Source organism: Xyrauchen texanus, chromosome 13, assembly GCF_025860055.1.
Source record: "Xyrauchen texanus isolate HMW12.3.18 chromosome 13, RBS_HiC_50CHRs, whole genome shotgun sequence".
Lineage (NCBI taxonomy): Eukaryota > Metazoa > Chordata > Actinopteri > Cypriniformes > Catostomidae > Xyrauchen > Xyrauchen texanus.
The window spans coordinates 9,822,845-9,840,359 of record NC_068288.1 but is presented as its reverse complement, the minus strand read 5'-3'; the positions used below and the strand labels follow the sequence as shown (position 1 = coordinate 9,840,359).

Here is a 17,515-nt window from a genome sequence, read left to right as displayed (position 1 = left end):
ACTTGCTAAAAAATATTTTTTAATTACAGTTTTAATCAACAAAGACAGTAGTTTGTTTGAAATCCACTGCTGCTAATATATCGCTCACAGATTTTCTTAAAATGGGATGGAAATAGAAACCTTCTAAAACTGCTTTTTTTGGGTGAACCTGTTAAAATTTAGTTAATTCTTCCAATTTAGTAAATAGTTTAACTTTTGGTAAAATCAATGGTTCTATTGGCAAAGAATAAACGTTACCCACTTTAGCAGTATTGTTAACAGAAAAGTTGTATCAGACAGTGTTAGCTAAAGCATTCAGACACTCATCCTCTTACTGAAGAGATGAATTGGATTATTTAGTAGTTGTCTAGTTATAGGCACTTAGAACTGATAAGTCGCTTACATTGATAACTCAACATCACTCCTGATGATAGAAAGTCAGACTGTCAGTATTGAAATCCAGTGACATGCTCACTAGAAAAGCATCCCAGGTCAGTTTGGAACTCAATAGAATGCTGAGTGGCCAGAGAGAAAGCCACTGAACAATCTCTAAATATTGCTAAGATGAACTGTGTTGATGAAGACACCAGCACCCATTAACCCCTTTAGCCACCATTGCTGATCAAGCCAGCTGAAATATCCCCTCTTCCATCCAAGCCAAGCTTTTGCAGGTCCAAGCCCATACTAGCCAGAACCTGGAGGAGAGACATCTCCTGTTGTGTGGCCTGGTCAATCAGGGCCGGACAGGTTGGATTGCACTGTGGCCATTGGCAGTTATCTACGAGATGAAATGGACAGCCCTTCAGGGCCGTTTTGCTGTTCTTATTGGCCTCCTGGAGACTTCTGTCCCAGCACTGCAGAGCACGGGAGAGTGACGTCCCCTTGACCTGGAAGTCCATCCAGTTACTGAAAGACAGACAAATTAATAATTAGAAATAGTGTTGTGAAGTGTAGAAAACAGGGAAGATGTTCAAACTGATCACAGTGTAAATTTGATGACAACAGGGTGAAAGTTCTACTGCTGAAATCAGTCAGTGCTAACCAAAATTTGAGCCAAGTGTTGTTGACTAGTTACCTGGACAAATGTCCAAATGATGGTGCCAAAATCAAGTTGTATTTTGGTTCTAAATGATGTTATACAATGAACAGGAATGTCTATTTTGTTAACAGTAATCCCTAACTCAAAGCCCAACCCCTAGCCTACCCAGTAGAGGAGAAAATATGTAATTTTATAGCAAAAATGCAACCTCAGAATCGCGCTCACCATTATTCAAGATGTTTAAGTCAACAAGATTACTTCCTAGATCCCATGGGACCAGAACCTGTTTCTTGGAGATTGTTCACACAACATGCTAGCATTAGCGCCACAGGGAATAATTAACAAGTTTGAAAACATGTAAAGATGTGTTATGGGAGATGATTCTTGTCGGTAATTTGGTAGAAAAGTATCGATTTCAGGGTACATGTACATTTGGAAGCAGCAGGTCGATTTCCTTTATCATCAAAATTAGACGTTTCCTTCCCAGTGATTTCTAGGTCTGTCTGAATGATATTGTGGGATTAACATCAAAGTGAAATGTTTTGGAACAGCATGAGTGTGCATAAATGATGAAAATGTAATTGTCAATTAAATGACAAATGAACATGAACAAGAATTGGGTTAAAGCTTTAGACTTTGGTTCTGCAGTTTTGTAGTTCTTTAACTTTCAATTTCTTAACCTCGTGGGACCCTGTGCCTGTGGCTTCACTATACATAACGCATCATTTAAATGAATTTAAACCAAAAGAATACAGTTCACAACACTCTAATTACACTGTAATTTAAGGGTTAAAATTCTGGCGCACCGAGTCACGTGACACAACAGAATGGTGTCGATTTCCGTGAAGCGCTTTTACGGGTGCAGATCCAACAAGAGTGCCTCTGGTAAGAAACCTCTTTTTAAGGGTTTTCTTTGTAACCTTTTTGGGGTTATAGAGTATTGTCTCTAGTTTCGTTTAATATTCTGCTTAAAAAATTATTAATATTTCATGCGTCAGCATACGTGAATATTGGGACATTATTTCTTAAAAAGTGGAAAAAACATGTTAGTTACACTAAGCGGTTTGGGGGAATAGATTGCAGCAATTTGATACCAAAGGATAGGGTTAGGGTTTAGGGTCAGAGGTTTAGAGGTCTTGCAAGCACTAATTTGTGTATGCATATTTAATAGGAGACTAATCAGCGAGTTTGTCCATCTGTCTCCTTATAAGCCACCTCTGCTGTAAGTGTGACCTCATCCTTGTTTCACTTTAACCGCGTGGTTCACCTCGCAAATCATCTGCCCCACTGCTCTCTCTCAGCTGAGCTCGCGGAGGGGGCTATTAGTTAAGTGTGTGAAAGCATGAAATGGAATTTTGGTGACACCCAGAATGCATCATGATTGATGAGTGTTTAAATGCAGGCGTATGAGCTCACCCTCAAGGAGTTTGTCTTACGGTGCCTGCATGTCCTTACCTTTTGGTTATCAAAGTGTGGGAAAGACAGGAGGGGGCAAACACAGCCCTAAAACAACAAACAGTGGGATATTTTCAGCATTCATAAGATACACAACATTGAGCAAACCATTTTACCATATTGTAAAATATTACAAAAATTATCCATAATAAAACGTAATCAAATAACACTTATTAACAATCAAACCATAATATTTATGTGTAAAAAATAATAATATTATAATAGTAATAATGCTGCTATTTATAACAATTTAGCAGTTATCTGAAAGCATCGATTAAAAGCACAAGTATGTAAGATCTCATAATAATATACTATCATATAAATGATATAGTCATATATTATAAATGTACTCACGTAACATCCTTGAGTGAATTTTTAAACTCTTTTCCCAGGTTCTGCATGTAAGTCCATTGTTGCTCAGAGAGTGACTGGCCACCCATATAAATGTTCTCTACTCGTAACTGTTCCTCATCAAACAACCATTGCACCACAAACAGCGGAGCTGCAATTAACACATTCTGTTATTCTAAAGGAAGTGAGCCTTAAAAACAGTTAAAGAACATTTATATTACTCTCTTTAATGTAAATTTATTTCTATAACCTGTTTGTTCTGTTCTTTGTTTATTTTATATAATTCTTTATGATGGTTTTGTTCTGACTGTTTAGTTTGTCCCGTGTGGGCTGGGTTGAGATGGTTTGGGGGATAGAAGTATTGGTGTTCAATGTTTTATGTTCTAGTTGTACTAGAATAGTGAGAGTGCTGCAACTCTATTATTGTGACCCCATAAAAAAACTAAACAATTGAATGACAAAACACACTTACAAAACTTACAAAACAAACAAAGGTATGAACACTTATTTCATTCTGTTTTGATCAAGACTAACTAAAAGACAGCAAGGCCTCACCGGTTATGTGGGAGTACAGTTTGTGTCCGAAAAAGCATTGCCAATCCTCGCCTCTTTTATACTGCTGCTTGCATTTGTCTGGAACAACTCCATTCCACAACCTAAATATATATTCATGAAAACAAACATATCATAACTGTGTGATGTATCTCGCTGCATCAGAAAATAGACAATAACTTATTAAAGCAACTACAGTTAAACTTGACATTAAATTGGTCATGTTAACATGCCGTGAAGTATTTTTTGCTTATCCATGCAAAACTTGCCACTACGATGCTAAAGGGTTCTGGCGGTTGCCAGTGTAACGGGAGCCAGCTGGTAGATAGCTGTGCAGTGTGTAAACCTCACTTTCCTGACCTCAAGAGGTGCACTAGCGACTGATCCTGAGGCTGTAGCCTTTAGCGTCCTTGTTAGAGCACCCGCCTCCCATGCCGGAGACGCCGGTTCGAGTCCTGTTCGGAGCGGGGTGATTAGGACCGGTTACAATGGTGCCGTGACCCGGATGGGAGTGAGGTTTAGGGAGGTGAGTGTAACAGGAGCCAGCTGGTAGATAGCTGTGCAGTGTGTAAACCTCACTCTCCTGACCTCAAGAGGTGCACTAGCATCTGACCCTAGAGGCTGTAGCCTTTAGCCTCCTTGTAAGAGCACCCGCCTCCCACGCCGGTTCGAGTCCTGTTCGGAGCGGGGTGATTAGGACCGGTTACAATGGTGCCGTGACCCGGATGGGAGTGAGGTTTAGGGAGGTGAGTGTAACAGGAGCCAGCTGGTAGATAGCTGTGCAGTGTGTAAACCTCACTCTCCTGACCTCAAGAGGTGCACTAGCATCTGACGCTAGAGGCTGTAGCCTTTAGCCTCCTTGTTAGAGCACCTGCCTCCCACGCCAGAGACATTGGTTCGAGTCCCGTACGGAGCAGGTAGAACAGGAGCGTCACACCAGCGGGTTGCTATGCAGTCGCTAAAGTGTTCTGGGTGGTTGCTAGCTATAACATTTGCAGGAATGAGTCGAGAGAAGGAGGATCTATGTGCAGATTTTCAATAAAGAACTCAAAGAAATAAACATAAAGAAATCAATACTCAACCACGGAACAAACCATTACATCCATAAAAGGAAAACAATTAACAATGACTGAGAGAACATGAAGGCAATATATACAAAGGAACTAACAAGACACAGCTGGGAATAATTAAGGAGGAACACAGAGAACAGAGACACAACAAAAACCAAAACAAATATTCAAACTAAAAGTCTTCCAAAAACCTTTAGTGGCCGCTAGGGAGAATGTCCCAATTGTTACACTAGGGTGCTGCTAGGGTATTCTGGATGGTTACTCGCTGGTTGCTTTCTGGATCAAGTCAAAAGACACCAACACTTTAGTCTTTATGATAACTGAGTGTCTGTTTGCACCCTGGTGTAAATAGCATCTGCCACACAGTGCAGCTATTTGCACCCCAATAGTCTAGTGGAACCACAGAAATATACGACAATCTAAGCATTCAATGTCATTGCAGTGGAGTGGGATATAAAGGCAGTGGGTAAATGTGCAGTTAACCATGGTTTTAGTACAGTAATATGGTGGCAATATAGAAACCATGGTTCATTTTGTGGTTTCTGTAAATGTACAAAAAATACCATGGTTAACCAAGATTATTTTTTCGAAGGTAAGGTTAAGGTTAATGTAGGTAATGTAAAGAAACACAATAAACACAATGCAGTGATGCCCATACTGTTATTATTTAAATATGGGCACAAATAGTATCTGACACGATTTGCAGCAGGATACAATTAGAATCTACCATTATTTGCACAAGGGTTGGGGTGCAAATAATATCTGCCACTATTTGCTATTTGGGTGTAAATAGCATATACTTTATGATAATCTGGTTCCTACATATATGGTCGCTCCTTCAATGTAAGTCTGTTTAGTTTTACACCTGTTTTATGGTCTGGTGAAAATCCAAATGCTTAGAAAAGTATAAGTACACCTTTCTTCAATAAGCTGCACAATTTGTCCCATGCATGTCTGTAGCAATAATAGTGCAGGACGAAGTGCACAGAAATCATTCAAAAAGTAGTTTTCAAATACCAAAGCATAATCAGTACATTACGCACTATTTATTGGCATTGGCTGATTGGTAATCAAAAATGTTATTTATAAAATGTAACTAATGTGATTATGTGCATTAAATATGTAAACTAATTACAAGTACTTTATTTTTGTATTCTGATTGCATAATTAATATTACATGTAATCCATAACTACCCAACACTGCCAACATACTGCATAATACTATAGACACTGTAATGTAAATCGGTTCTGTAACTATTCACTATTCTGGTCAATTTAAAACCACAATTTGAAATAACATGTACAATTTACCGAAGTCCTTTCTTGATGGCATCAACAGGGGTACACGAGGCACCGTCTGGACAGTCAGGTACTTTTTGCTGTTTACTCTCCAGAAACCAGCCTGAGTCAACAAGACCGCGGACCTGAGTATCTGCACCCAACTGCTCCAGAAGATTGGACACCTTATCGATGTTAAGCAGCACACCTGTTCCCCCGGCACTGCAAGAGAGAATATGCACCTGACTCTTGTTTCAATCAAAGGATTACCTCAGCCATCAAATATGGGAAATTACTTGTTTTTGTAGCAGCTGAATGGCCAGTTTTGCCAGCTGTATTACAGGTTGCCGGCTACATTGTCTGGTAGATAAGTGAAATAACCTGCCACCCTGCCCCTGCCCCTGCCCCAAAACTAAAGTTAAGTTATAAGACTATAAATGTCTCTGCTGCGATAAGAAATTAGCCTCAGTGTATTCTATTTTATTTGACTCTTTCATTGACCAAAAAACCCCAAAACATGTTGCTAACCTGGGAAGAATCCTCAGAACTCATTCTGCCTGCTTAGAAGGACATATATAGATATTATATCATTGTCTATAGTATTACAGGCTGCAGTAAACATTTTTATGGTAGACAAGAGGAGGCATTGAAAATAGGTTTCGGTCAGTGTTGTGTGTGAAGGTGGTGTTGTGGTAAAACTAGGGGGGTGGTCCATGGAGGGTTCTAACATTTTACAGGACCCTTACCAGATGGCTCTGTTTCAATTGTTCAGAGCATCTTGTTATTAGATCTAAATGTGTCACAACAGGTGGAAGAGTGACTGTTGTTATCTTTGCTTATCAGTGAATTCAAAACCAATTAGGGGATTTATAATAGCCACAGTTCTTGGATTGTGGAACTAAATCGCTTAGAATAAAGTAATACGTTTATGAACAATTTGTTTCCTTGGTCAACATGAGGTATTTGTTCTGACATTTTGGAAAGCTAAACTGTATTTAGAATTAAGAATTAAAGGTGCACTCAGTAATTTATTTCCTCATTAAAAAAAGTCCTCAAGAAATCAATTGTAATTTTGATACATGTATAAAATCATGAGCACTCACATGAGATGACGACTCCAGTCATATCAGTAACCTATAAATACTCTTTTATTCCACATGCAGAGGGTCCCCTCATGGGGGTTGCCATATTAAAATCACATGACCAGCCGAATACCACTCACTTATTTTCAGGATTAAAGTAATCATGGATGACTGTGAATAGTGAATTTTATTGTGGCGCAATGCTGCCACATACTTATAACTGAGTGAACAAATTAATGTCATAAAAATGACATATTTTCTCATAATAACAAGATAGCTGTCATAAAAACATGAGATGTTTTGAGCATCTTACAAATTAAATTAGGCTACGTATCACTTGTCATGTCCCGGCCCACCTGTGCTTACGGTGTAGAGTAGGCTACTCAGTGGTAAATGAAACCTACACATCAAACTGTTTTATTTTGTAACATTTTGTCAAGTCAGCATGGATTTGGGGATTTTTCTCTAGAATCGCCAGGTGTTAGAGGACCATATTAACAATGAACAATGTTTTCTGAACTGATGTTTTGGAGTGTTTGCAAAAAGGACGAGAATATAATATTATATAATAAAAAAAAAGAAAAGATAGTGTAAAATCATAAAAGTAGTTATTTTAATAATTAGAAAATAATGCAAATATTTCCTCGACAACTTATCAAACAATTTATGTAACAAATAATTGCATATAATAAATACTGTATATTGAACATGATTATTAGAGATTGTTCATTGTTCGTACACTTCGAAACAATTATTCTTTAAGCAACGTATATATATATAAATATAAATGCAATCCAATGTTTTGTCGGGCATTAAAATGAATAAATCTACAGAGGCACTGTAATGATAATAATACATAAAAATATATTTTTTGGATTGAGATTTTATTAGCCGCTTAATAAAGTGTGCAATTAATATTTTTTTTTCATATTAAAAACTGTTAAAGCTAAATTGTACATCAATATGTCGATGCATTTTCTTAATCTAAATGAACTTATACACTCAAAAAATATTTTAGAATATTTTTACGATTTATTTTATTTTTTATTAAAGATTACTCAATTCAATTTGATTGAATTTTGTTATGAACCTGAAATGCGTATGTTTTTTTTTTTAAATTACAGCTCAACAACCAATTCACAAAAGCCAGACCATTCATATTTTGTGTTACTGTTTACTTTCACATGTAAAATTTCTTTATGGCTTAAACAGAGAAGAAAATAAAAATGATTGATTTCAAATAACTGTTCTATGGTTATATGTTGAACTCATTTGTCATTATTTATTTGTCGTTTAAATTACCATAGGAACTGTCAGTTGTTATGTGTCATAATTGAGTTACTACAGGAAAATATATAATTTTTATGATTTAATATATCATTAATATGAGAACAAATTTTGTTTATTCAACATCATATCTCTATTACTAGAAAATTAGTAATTTTTACAGCATATTATCTTGTTATTTTGAGAAAAGATGTTGTTTTTACAACATAGTATCTCATTATTATGATAAAAGATGTCATTTTTACAACACAACTGAGTGAAAAATATAATAAGTACGTGGGAGCATTGTGCCACCTTAGATTTTGCAATGGCATCTGTAACCGAAAATTACTGAGTTTAATGATGCTACATCCACGCCACTAGGTGTCACTGTAAGTCCAAGATGACACGAACAAAAAGATGTTACTGAGTGCAGCTTTAATTAATCCCTCCTTCACTGTAAATGCACCCTGGTATTTTAAGAACAGCCAAAAGTTACACTGTAGAAAATGAAGGTGTGCAGTGGTTATACTAAGAAGCTAAAACAAATGACTTTTGTTGGGGTCACTTAATGTATTCAGGTTGATTCAGTTAGGTTGATTCCTAACCCAGTCATATAAAATAATAAGTTAGTTTAGAATAAAACCAGATAATTACATTTTCAAGTTTCTTGACAAAACATCTTTAACAATACATTTCATAAATAAGTATTTTAGACATGCTACATAATATGCATGTTTACAAAACAATAGTGAAACAATTATTCCTAACTCTGATCTTATACAGTCGTAACATGGACGGTGAAGTCTCACCTGGTTCCTGCCAGCATCACAACTTTGGCTTGTTTCAATCCTTTTGTAGCAAGGTCTTTGATCACCTCCCGAATGATTAGAGATCCCAAGAAAGTGTATTCTGAGGTGAAATAAAGAATTATGGTGACAAAGACTTTAATGGTCTGGCAAAGGCTACTAGGGAAAAATGTACCTGTTTCTTTTCCCTGTTTGGGCTTTGATGCTGCTTTGTTACCACTCCACACATCACTTGAACAGTAGGGAACAAACCTGGTTTCAAAACACAAGTCAGTTAGATGTGTTATTTATGAAGCTTACATGAAGTCTCACTTTTGCATTTACCAAACAGAACTTTTTCAGAAACCTACACAATATTGGCATTATACCAGTGAGGATTTTCTTCAGCTTGTGGTGATAGTATACCACTCCCTGCAATTAATCCAAGAGGGGATATTTATTAAGAAGCACTAAAGTATTGTTTGAATAGCAAGATCAAGAAAGGATGTATTAATGTGTGTCTAGTTAATATCAGCCCACCTTTGCGTGTTTGTGGCCAGTCAGTTGAGCTCATAAGGCGGGGGATAGTTTTGTATCTGGAATCGCAAGTCTCTTTGTTGTAGCAGCACCAGCCACCTAAACGTGATTAATAACAATTTGTTTTACATTTAGACACTAGGATAGCTTGTAAGATCATTGTGCTGAGTTTGAAAGCTCAGACTACTTAGCACAATTTGTCGAATTATTCCTCCCCTCTTGGGATGAAAAATAACAGCTTGTCATAAAGATCATACAGTTTTGTAGAACTAATAAATGTATTTTATTATTCTAAAATGTGTTTTTAATCCCCAAAAACTATACACTGTACAATGAATCAATTGCAGCCATCTAGCTAGCGCATAGCTATAGCTATACTATTAATACAAAAACATGTGCCATACCAGTAGGTATGCTAGTCTATAAACCTCCATTTAAAGTGTACTTCCTCATAGTGAAGCTTTCTAAGTAATGATGGTATGATATATGTGCTCTCATCTTGTTCTCTTTCTTGTATTGTATAATTCTGAAACTGATAATTCAACAGCGTAGCATGTTTCTTTTCTTAACCATTGACACCATATACCTTCTCTGAATACTGGTGAGCATGATATGATGTGCTCAAAAAAGCAAGAAAATGTACATGTTGAAGAAGATGACCAACAGTCAAAATAACGCAGAGCACTGCGTTTAAGCTTGCTGACCTCTCTCGACAAAATTAACTTTGTTTTAAATACTCACCTTCCAAAAATATCAGCCATCTCTTGCTTCCTTTGAACTCCTTTAGGTAAAACCTATGGGCCATAAATAAATATAGATGGTCTGGAGAACATTGCCATATGAGGGTATTTTTGAAAGTGTTTTAGTCATTAGTCAAAGGAAAATTATTATACATGACATTGTAACACCGCAACAATTTTGTATGTATGTCACAGTGAAATTGGCCATCACCATAGACAAATGTCCAAAGTTTTTACAGATCATTAACTTGACACATATCCCAGCTACAATTTAATGCTCCTAAAAGGTTTTCCAAATGTTACATTGTCGTGTGAGCATGAAATTTTTTCTTTATGAGTGAGTAAAATGCTATTTAAAGGTTAGCACATTTCTGAGGTTGTGAAAACTTCTTTATCAATTTTCACTCTCAGAAAAAAGTAAAGAAATCTGTTTTAAGGACATAAGAACAATGTTGTAGTAAGAATATTTTCTCTTAACAATTATAAGCCTTTTGATGTTTCCAAACATCAGTCAAGTTTGCTCTCAGCTAAAATGTGAGGATATTAAAACTGTATCTTACCCAGCGGCAGTACCGTCGTTGCATGTGACTAATGTGTTCTTTACAAAGTGTAGCTTCATTTCATCAGCAACCTTGTTGACAGATGCGCTTTGTTGTGTGGTGCTACGACCTCCGGAGTTTGTGTCTTTGCTGGAATCAACAGCACCTACTAGCCCAAGGTGTGGGTCATCTTCAGGGCCATGGTGGGTTGTGTCTGTAGCTTGGCTGTTAGGCTTTTTTGGAGCTTTCCCGCCTGGTTTGGCATTGCGGTTGTTCTGGCAAGAAATGACTCCCAGCAGAAGCAGGTACGTAACATGACACAGAATATTCATATCAAATCCAGCAGGACCTCCCTAAAAATACCAAAGAGAACAGACTGCATTGACGTCACAAAGACTTTAATCATCACCTTAATTATCTTCCATTGTGACCAAATACTGAAAAGAAGGAAGAGTGGTGGTAACCCTCATCATTCAGTGAAAGGATTCCAAGGCCATTTTCCATTCATCCTTTTTGAATTCATTTGCTAATGAGTCAGTCTATAACCACCATTGAAACCAGAAGAAATCAATCTCTAAAAAGTGATCTATCAGTCCAAAGTATTGGAGTGAACAAACTTACCTCTTTGAGTAAATGGTCCTGGTCCTCTTGGTGTCTTTCACACTGCACAAATCCTCAGTATTACGGACCACTGTGGCTGCTGGAGGAAAGCTAGATTTTTGGTGTCCTGAACCGTTCTTGGTCTCTGGTTGTGGTCTGGGCTAGACTTATAGTGCCACCATATGGACTGCATTTCTCAACATCCCCTTTGAGCTAGTGCCAGCTCTGGGCTTCAACCAATGACACACCAAACCTGGACGTCTAATGGCGAGGAGAAAAGATAACATGCACTCTCCCAACCATATTTCAAAGACTTCCCCTCCCCACCTAACTTGTCCCACAACAAGCCCTCCCTCCCTCGACTTTGATTTAAACACCTAAATGGTTGAAATACCTGCACAGCCCTGCTGCTACATGGCATGTGGCTTCAGGTCAGTGGAGCAGACCTCTCCCTGCTTACTCTAATGGGGAGAAACTCTTCACTCACTCTAAATAATCCTATTAGTCTCTCATCTCAAAATGTAAATTCCTTTTAAATTACAGAGATAACAGTTTGTAGAGTGGCAGTAAGTTGTGTGCAGGTTTATTAGGTACCTGGTGATTTTTATACCAGGCGGTTTGGGTTGGTGTCAGGCTGATGCTGCCATTAACTGTTCTGCTGATCTCTCATGGAGAAATCTATATGTAAAAGTTGTTCAGGAAAATGTGTGTCTCTACGTCTGACCATTAAAGTACACATCCAATACTTAATGCTTGAGTGTGCCATGTTTGAAAAACAGCTTTTTTATTACACTGTTTCATAAGAATTTAAATATATATTCTACAAACCTTTCACTAATCAAATGTTAATATAAAAAGAAAATCCAGAAATGTGCAAAATATAATTCAAATATAAAATACATCAAATTATATATAATATCCTAAAAATAAAAAGAGTGACAGGACTCAGTACAGGTTCAAAGAAATTTCAATTAAACCTATGACCAATTATAACTAATTTATACTGTTACTGGTCTGTTATAATCAAAACTCTACAACTGCTAGACATGAATTTCTTACAAGAAAAAAGTTATCTTGGCAATTATACCAGTAATAAAACCCACTGACAACATTTTACATCTGGGTAATTCCTACTAAACCTTTCACAAATTACATGTACATAATATTTTCCTGAGTATTCCACAGGTTGTTTCTGGATCCAGAATAGGGAGACAGCATGGAAGCATATTGGAACCAATGGGATATTTATAGGCTGACATAGTGATTAGCAAAGAGATCACAACTCTGGCCTCTGAAAGCTTCATCATTGAAATGTAGACAATCCTTTTATGTCAATCAAATCATTATTGATATCCCAAGTGGTTTTATTTATAAACGAATCAGTGATTCTAATCAGCTTTGGTTCATAAACGATTCTGTATCCAGACATCTTACTTGTTTCTTTATTACTGGACAAGTGGTTTCATATGGATAGTCTTTCACAATTAGATAACTTCGGTGTATCAATAAATCTACATCTTTATATGTTCAAAGTTTTCTTGTAATTAATGAGAAGGGCAAAATATAACAACATGCACATCTTATTCTTGACTCTTAGGTTACTTAATAAGGTTATACCTGGACTTAATGTTTGCAGGTTCTAGTTTTAGATTCAAGATGTTTATATCTTTCATTGTGTCAAGGGAGCTGAAGGCTTTAAAGTGTTGCCAGAAGTGCTTCGGCTATGTGAAAATATTTAGATAAAAAAATGTCTAAACAGCTAATCAAATGACATTGCTTTCTGAATTTGATCTACTGAGCTTAAAAATTCTTCATTCTTTCTGTATTTAGAAGCACGTAAAGTGCTCATGCCTTCCTAGAATTCACTGCAACAATCTGCGAAGCAGACCTCAAAATGCAGAAAAACAGAGAAAAAAAGATGTAAATCCTTCACTTTATTTTCCAATACAAGCCAGAATGTTTTGAAAAAAAACTTTTAGATGGCATTTCTTGTCTTTCTTGTCTTTGATATCTGCTTCAATCGATTTTTTCAGAAGCTGGCAATATGCGGAAGATTTTCAGACTCTGTCTGTGGGTCTGAACCTGAAGCAACGATGCATTGTTATGTTCCTCATTGATAATGACACGAGGAGGAGCCCAAAAATGTTACTTTGGTTAAAATGGAAAGCAATCACACGTCATTGGATAAACATTGGACCAAGTAATTGCCCAGAGGACAGAGAACGACTTGGTTTTGTTTGGAATGTGTTTTTCGAATCTACACCCAAGGTCAGTTTCTGACATTAAGCACTCGAGTGGTCCAAGCACTTTGTCTGTGGCAGTGTGTGTCATCACTGCATTTGAAGCTAAAGGCAGGCGAATGCATTTCTCAGCTGACAGGCATCAAAGCATGCCGCACCTATTCGAACTTCAATACATGTGATTTTCAGAGCAGAGTAATGTGTAAAGGTCATGATCCAGAGGGTATCAACATCTAAACTAAATGCCTGGGACTTAAACATCCACAATTTACACACCAGGCAGGTGTTCGGCCTGTTCAGAGCATGCAGATCCAAGTTCATTTGAAGCAGTAAGTAGAATTGAACCGTGGGAGTAATAGGATCATTTGAAAATCTCAGATACTTTTTACTGTCAACAGTGCTCAAGTGCATTTTATGAAAGTAATATATACGCAAATGCGCAGGTGACTTGCACGCTCACAGTGTAATCCCAAAGAGGAGTGATGATTTTTACTGAGAGGGATTCAGTGGTTAAAGCTGTTTGTCATCAGCACTGACATCTCAGGCTTTGCTGGATTGGTGCAAAGTGCGAGACTCCCACTGACGGGGACAAGTGTCCTTAAGCTGGCATTATGTTAGATGACATGCTAACCTTCTGTAAGCAGTCAGTGGGATTGATGGTCTTGGCAAGCTCCATGATGTAATAGCCATAGAAAACAAGTGGCATGTTTGAATTGAATGAGGTTAGGTACAACAAGTGCCGTACTCAAAAGTCACTTTCATCATGCCAGAGATTTAACCCATGACTACATATCTAACTGTAGTGTGGAAGAGTAATTGTCTTCAATAAAGTTTTGCACAGCATAGCAGTGCCAGAGTACTACCGCAGAACACAAGCTTCTATATACCATAATTACCATTGTGTGTACGGTAGAGAATTTACCAGATGGTAGTGGCATTTCGGTTGAACTGTGTATTTGGCTTAGACTCTGCCTAACTTTGAAAACAGCATGTATCAGGGCCAAGTGCTGCAATTGTGGTTGTTCACACAGAACGATAGATAAAGTGCAACAGAATGGAATGGAACATGGGATCTCCAACTTAACCCACCAAGAATTGATAGCTACATCATTCAGTCTGTCATTCCTGATCTGTCCTGTTGGAAATCTCCTAGTCTTTCCTCTGTGTGCCTACCTGGTCCACAATGCCACCATTGCCTTGCCGCCTGCCACTCTCCATTGTTCTGTGCATCCGGTGCCCTCTTGGTCTACCTAACTGTCTCTGTTTTGGTTCCCCGTAGGTTGCTTTTTTGTGTTTATGGGTTTCTGTTATCAATGTTCTGTGCCATATGTTTTGCCGTCCCTCTTGTTAGTCCTTGATTGTGTTAATTAGCTTTACCTTTGATTTGCCTGCCTTTTTATTTGTGCTGGTTCGTTTCATTGCCTCTCCTGTTTTAGAGTTTTTTTTCTTCTAGTTTCTAGTAATCTTGTTTGTTTTTGTATTCCCTGTTGGTCCTGACCTTGATTTCCTCATGTTTTTCCTCATGAAATCTACTTTCACCTCTAAGCCTGTGTCTGAGTCCTGGAGTGCGCTGGAGTAACCTCAGTTAAAGTGCTTTGCTCAAGGGCACAATGGTATTAACTCATGGATCACCCTTTGTGGGATTTGAACCTACAGCCTTTAACCACAGTCTTTAACCATTATACCATTGCACCATGCAGCATGCATTCAAATCATCATGTACGCAATATTGAGATCAATCTGTAAGCGTTTGTTACTGATCACTTGATGTGGGGCCTCAGCAAATGCTTGGGCAAATAGCTTGAAGAGCCAGCACAAGCTCATGACAGTGCTGAGCAGCAGAACGGCCTTGAAGTCATGTTGGTGAAGCCACACTCCTGTCAAAGCCACTGATAAATGTTCCCTGGGGTCACAGCACCCTCTGGGACCTCATATAGGCTGACTCATCTGATCAGAAACACAGCCGGTGGAGATGCCAACACAACTGCAGGCTCCCCGAACAGTGTAATGACTTACAAAGAGAAACATTCATACATTCACACATATGCTCCCCTGTTGTATAAGCTAATATTACAACCCTAGTCGTGTGTTCATATGAATGAATTTGTAGCAAAGCCATGACAGTGTTTTGTCATCCATTTAATACATTGATGTTTATTTTTAATATAGGCACAAATTACTTTTTTATCTATTAAAGATTCATATTTCTTATTTTTTTTAATACCAGTAAATCCAAGGAAAATATGAGGTTACAAAGATTGATAGAACAGTCCATTTAAATAATGGTCTTTGGCCATACTAATATATTTTCAGTTGAAACGCATATTGAATGGAGACATTCGAAAACGTTCTCTAGAACTGCATATGTTGGAAAACGATGATGTTAGAAAACAGAGAACTGAATTCTCAACCTAACAAGCTAAAATGTGCGCAAAACTCAACAAACCAGCCTGAAAAAGCTAAGACTAGTCAACTAGCTTAGGGTTGTTGATTTTTTTTCAGCAGGCTTAGCAAAGTAAGGCCTGAAACCTGCTCTACATACTCTTATAATGTAGATAGATATACTGCAAAAAACACAAGACTTTTTTGGACACTTTCTGGTTGTCATGTCATAATATTCAGCTAATGAATTTAGCTAATGAATACACATTTGTATATATGTTTCGTAAACACACATTATATTAAAAACAGGACTAACAATAGAAAAATTATCAGCTACACTTTCATATGTCAGGAAAAACATACTCTAGAAAAAAGGTGAGTCAGAGAGGGTGTCTGACATTATAGTCAGTGATTCATTGGGTGCTTCTGATGTTGCCAAGAAACAAAATTATCTGCATCCGAAAGATTTTATGGCTTATGTAGATTTATATTACCATTGTCCTAAAATTTATGGCAACAATTTTTCACAGATACAGGATCCATAATGCTTAAATCTCGTTTCTGTTGCTGATTTCCTTAAAATAAAAGTAGATTCCTCTGAGAGGTGAATTTAGGCAGTCGCTCTCCCACAAGTAACTGCATAGCTACAGAATGTGGAGGTTAGTATCCAAAAGACATTGTAACTGGACTGTAATGATTATTTATGAATTGGTTTTGATGCAGACCTATGTTTCCTCAAAAACTTTAAAATTATGACTGTATGTCTTGTGTTATACTGTTTTAACTTTTGTAACACTTTCTCTTAACTTCTGTAACAGTTTTAACCGACTTTCATGATTTAAAGGTCCCCTGACATGCTTCTTTTTGTAGGCTTTGATATAGGCCTTTGTGGTCCCTAGTACTGTATCTTAAATCTCTTTTACAAAATTCAGCCTTGGTACAGAATTATAGCCACTACAAGCCAACCCATAATGAGCTTTCCTTCAGACGTGCCGTTTCGGTGTCTGTAGTTTTAAATGCTAATGACGAGGAGAAAGGCGGGGCAAGGTGTAGTGTGGGTGTGGTCTTGACCAGCTTGCGGCAACGGTACCATGCATGTTTACATTGGATATATTGCAATGGCACTTAGACACGCAGTCGTTTGAATCAGAATCAGAATGAGCTTCATTAGCCAAGTATGTGCAGATAGCATGGGGAAAAAACTGTATTTTTGTGCCTAACGTTAGATGTTCTAGTACGCAGAGATCTGAAACGTCTGTAATTTTGTAAACATATCACCAACAGGAGAACGGATATCCAAATAACAAAGAAGTGTACAACACTTGCGTTACAGTGTGTGTATTCACACATATACCTGATGCTATCTACCTTTACATTAGCGACAGTAACTCGGCTGTTAGCTGCATAGCTAATGTTACAGCCACATTCTACGTGTAACAAGCTAGGTAACCATAAATAGTAAAGCAACACAATTATATATAATTAGTTGACTTACTTGTCCGAGGTTTGTAGGTGAGCCAAAGAGAGTTGGTACTGATCCAGACTTCAGTTTCAGACGTTCAGCATGCCCAGCTCTGAACTGACCCATGTTGTGAAAACAGTCGTCTGTGAAATGTT

General features: G+C 37.6%; 1 protein-coding gene across 1 annotated transcript; it reads right to left on the bottom strand.

Annotated features, from left to right (window-relative positions):
- Nucleotides 1-584: 584 nt before the first annotated feature.
- notum2 (notum pectinacetylesterase 2) lies at nt 585-11,008 on the bottom strand. Its single transcript, XM_052141377.1, has 11 exons — nt 10,698-11,008; nt 10,139-10,191; nt 9,401-9,496; nt 9,232-9,292; nt 9,057-9,133; nt 8,885-8,984; nt 5,758-5,946; nt 3,380-3,480; nt 2,828-2,975; nt 2,474-2,521; nt 585-885 (listed from the first exon to the last, which is right to left on the bottom strand). Exons 1-11 carry the CDS (start codon nt 11,006-11,008, stop codon nt 585-587), a joined length of 1,485 nt encoding a protein of 494 aa, XP_051997337.1.
- Nucleotides 11,009-17,515: the final 6,507 nt, after the last annotated feature.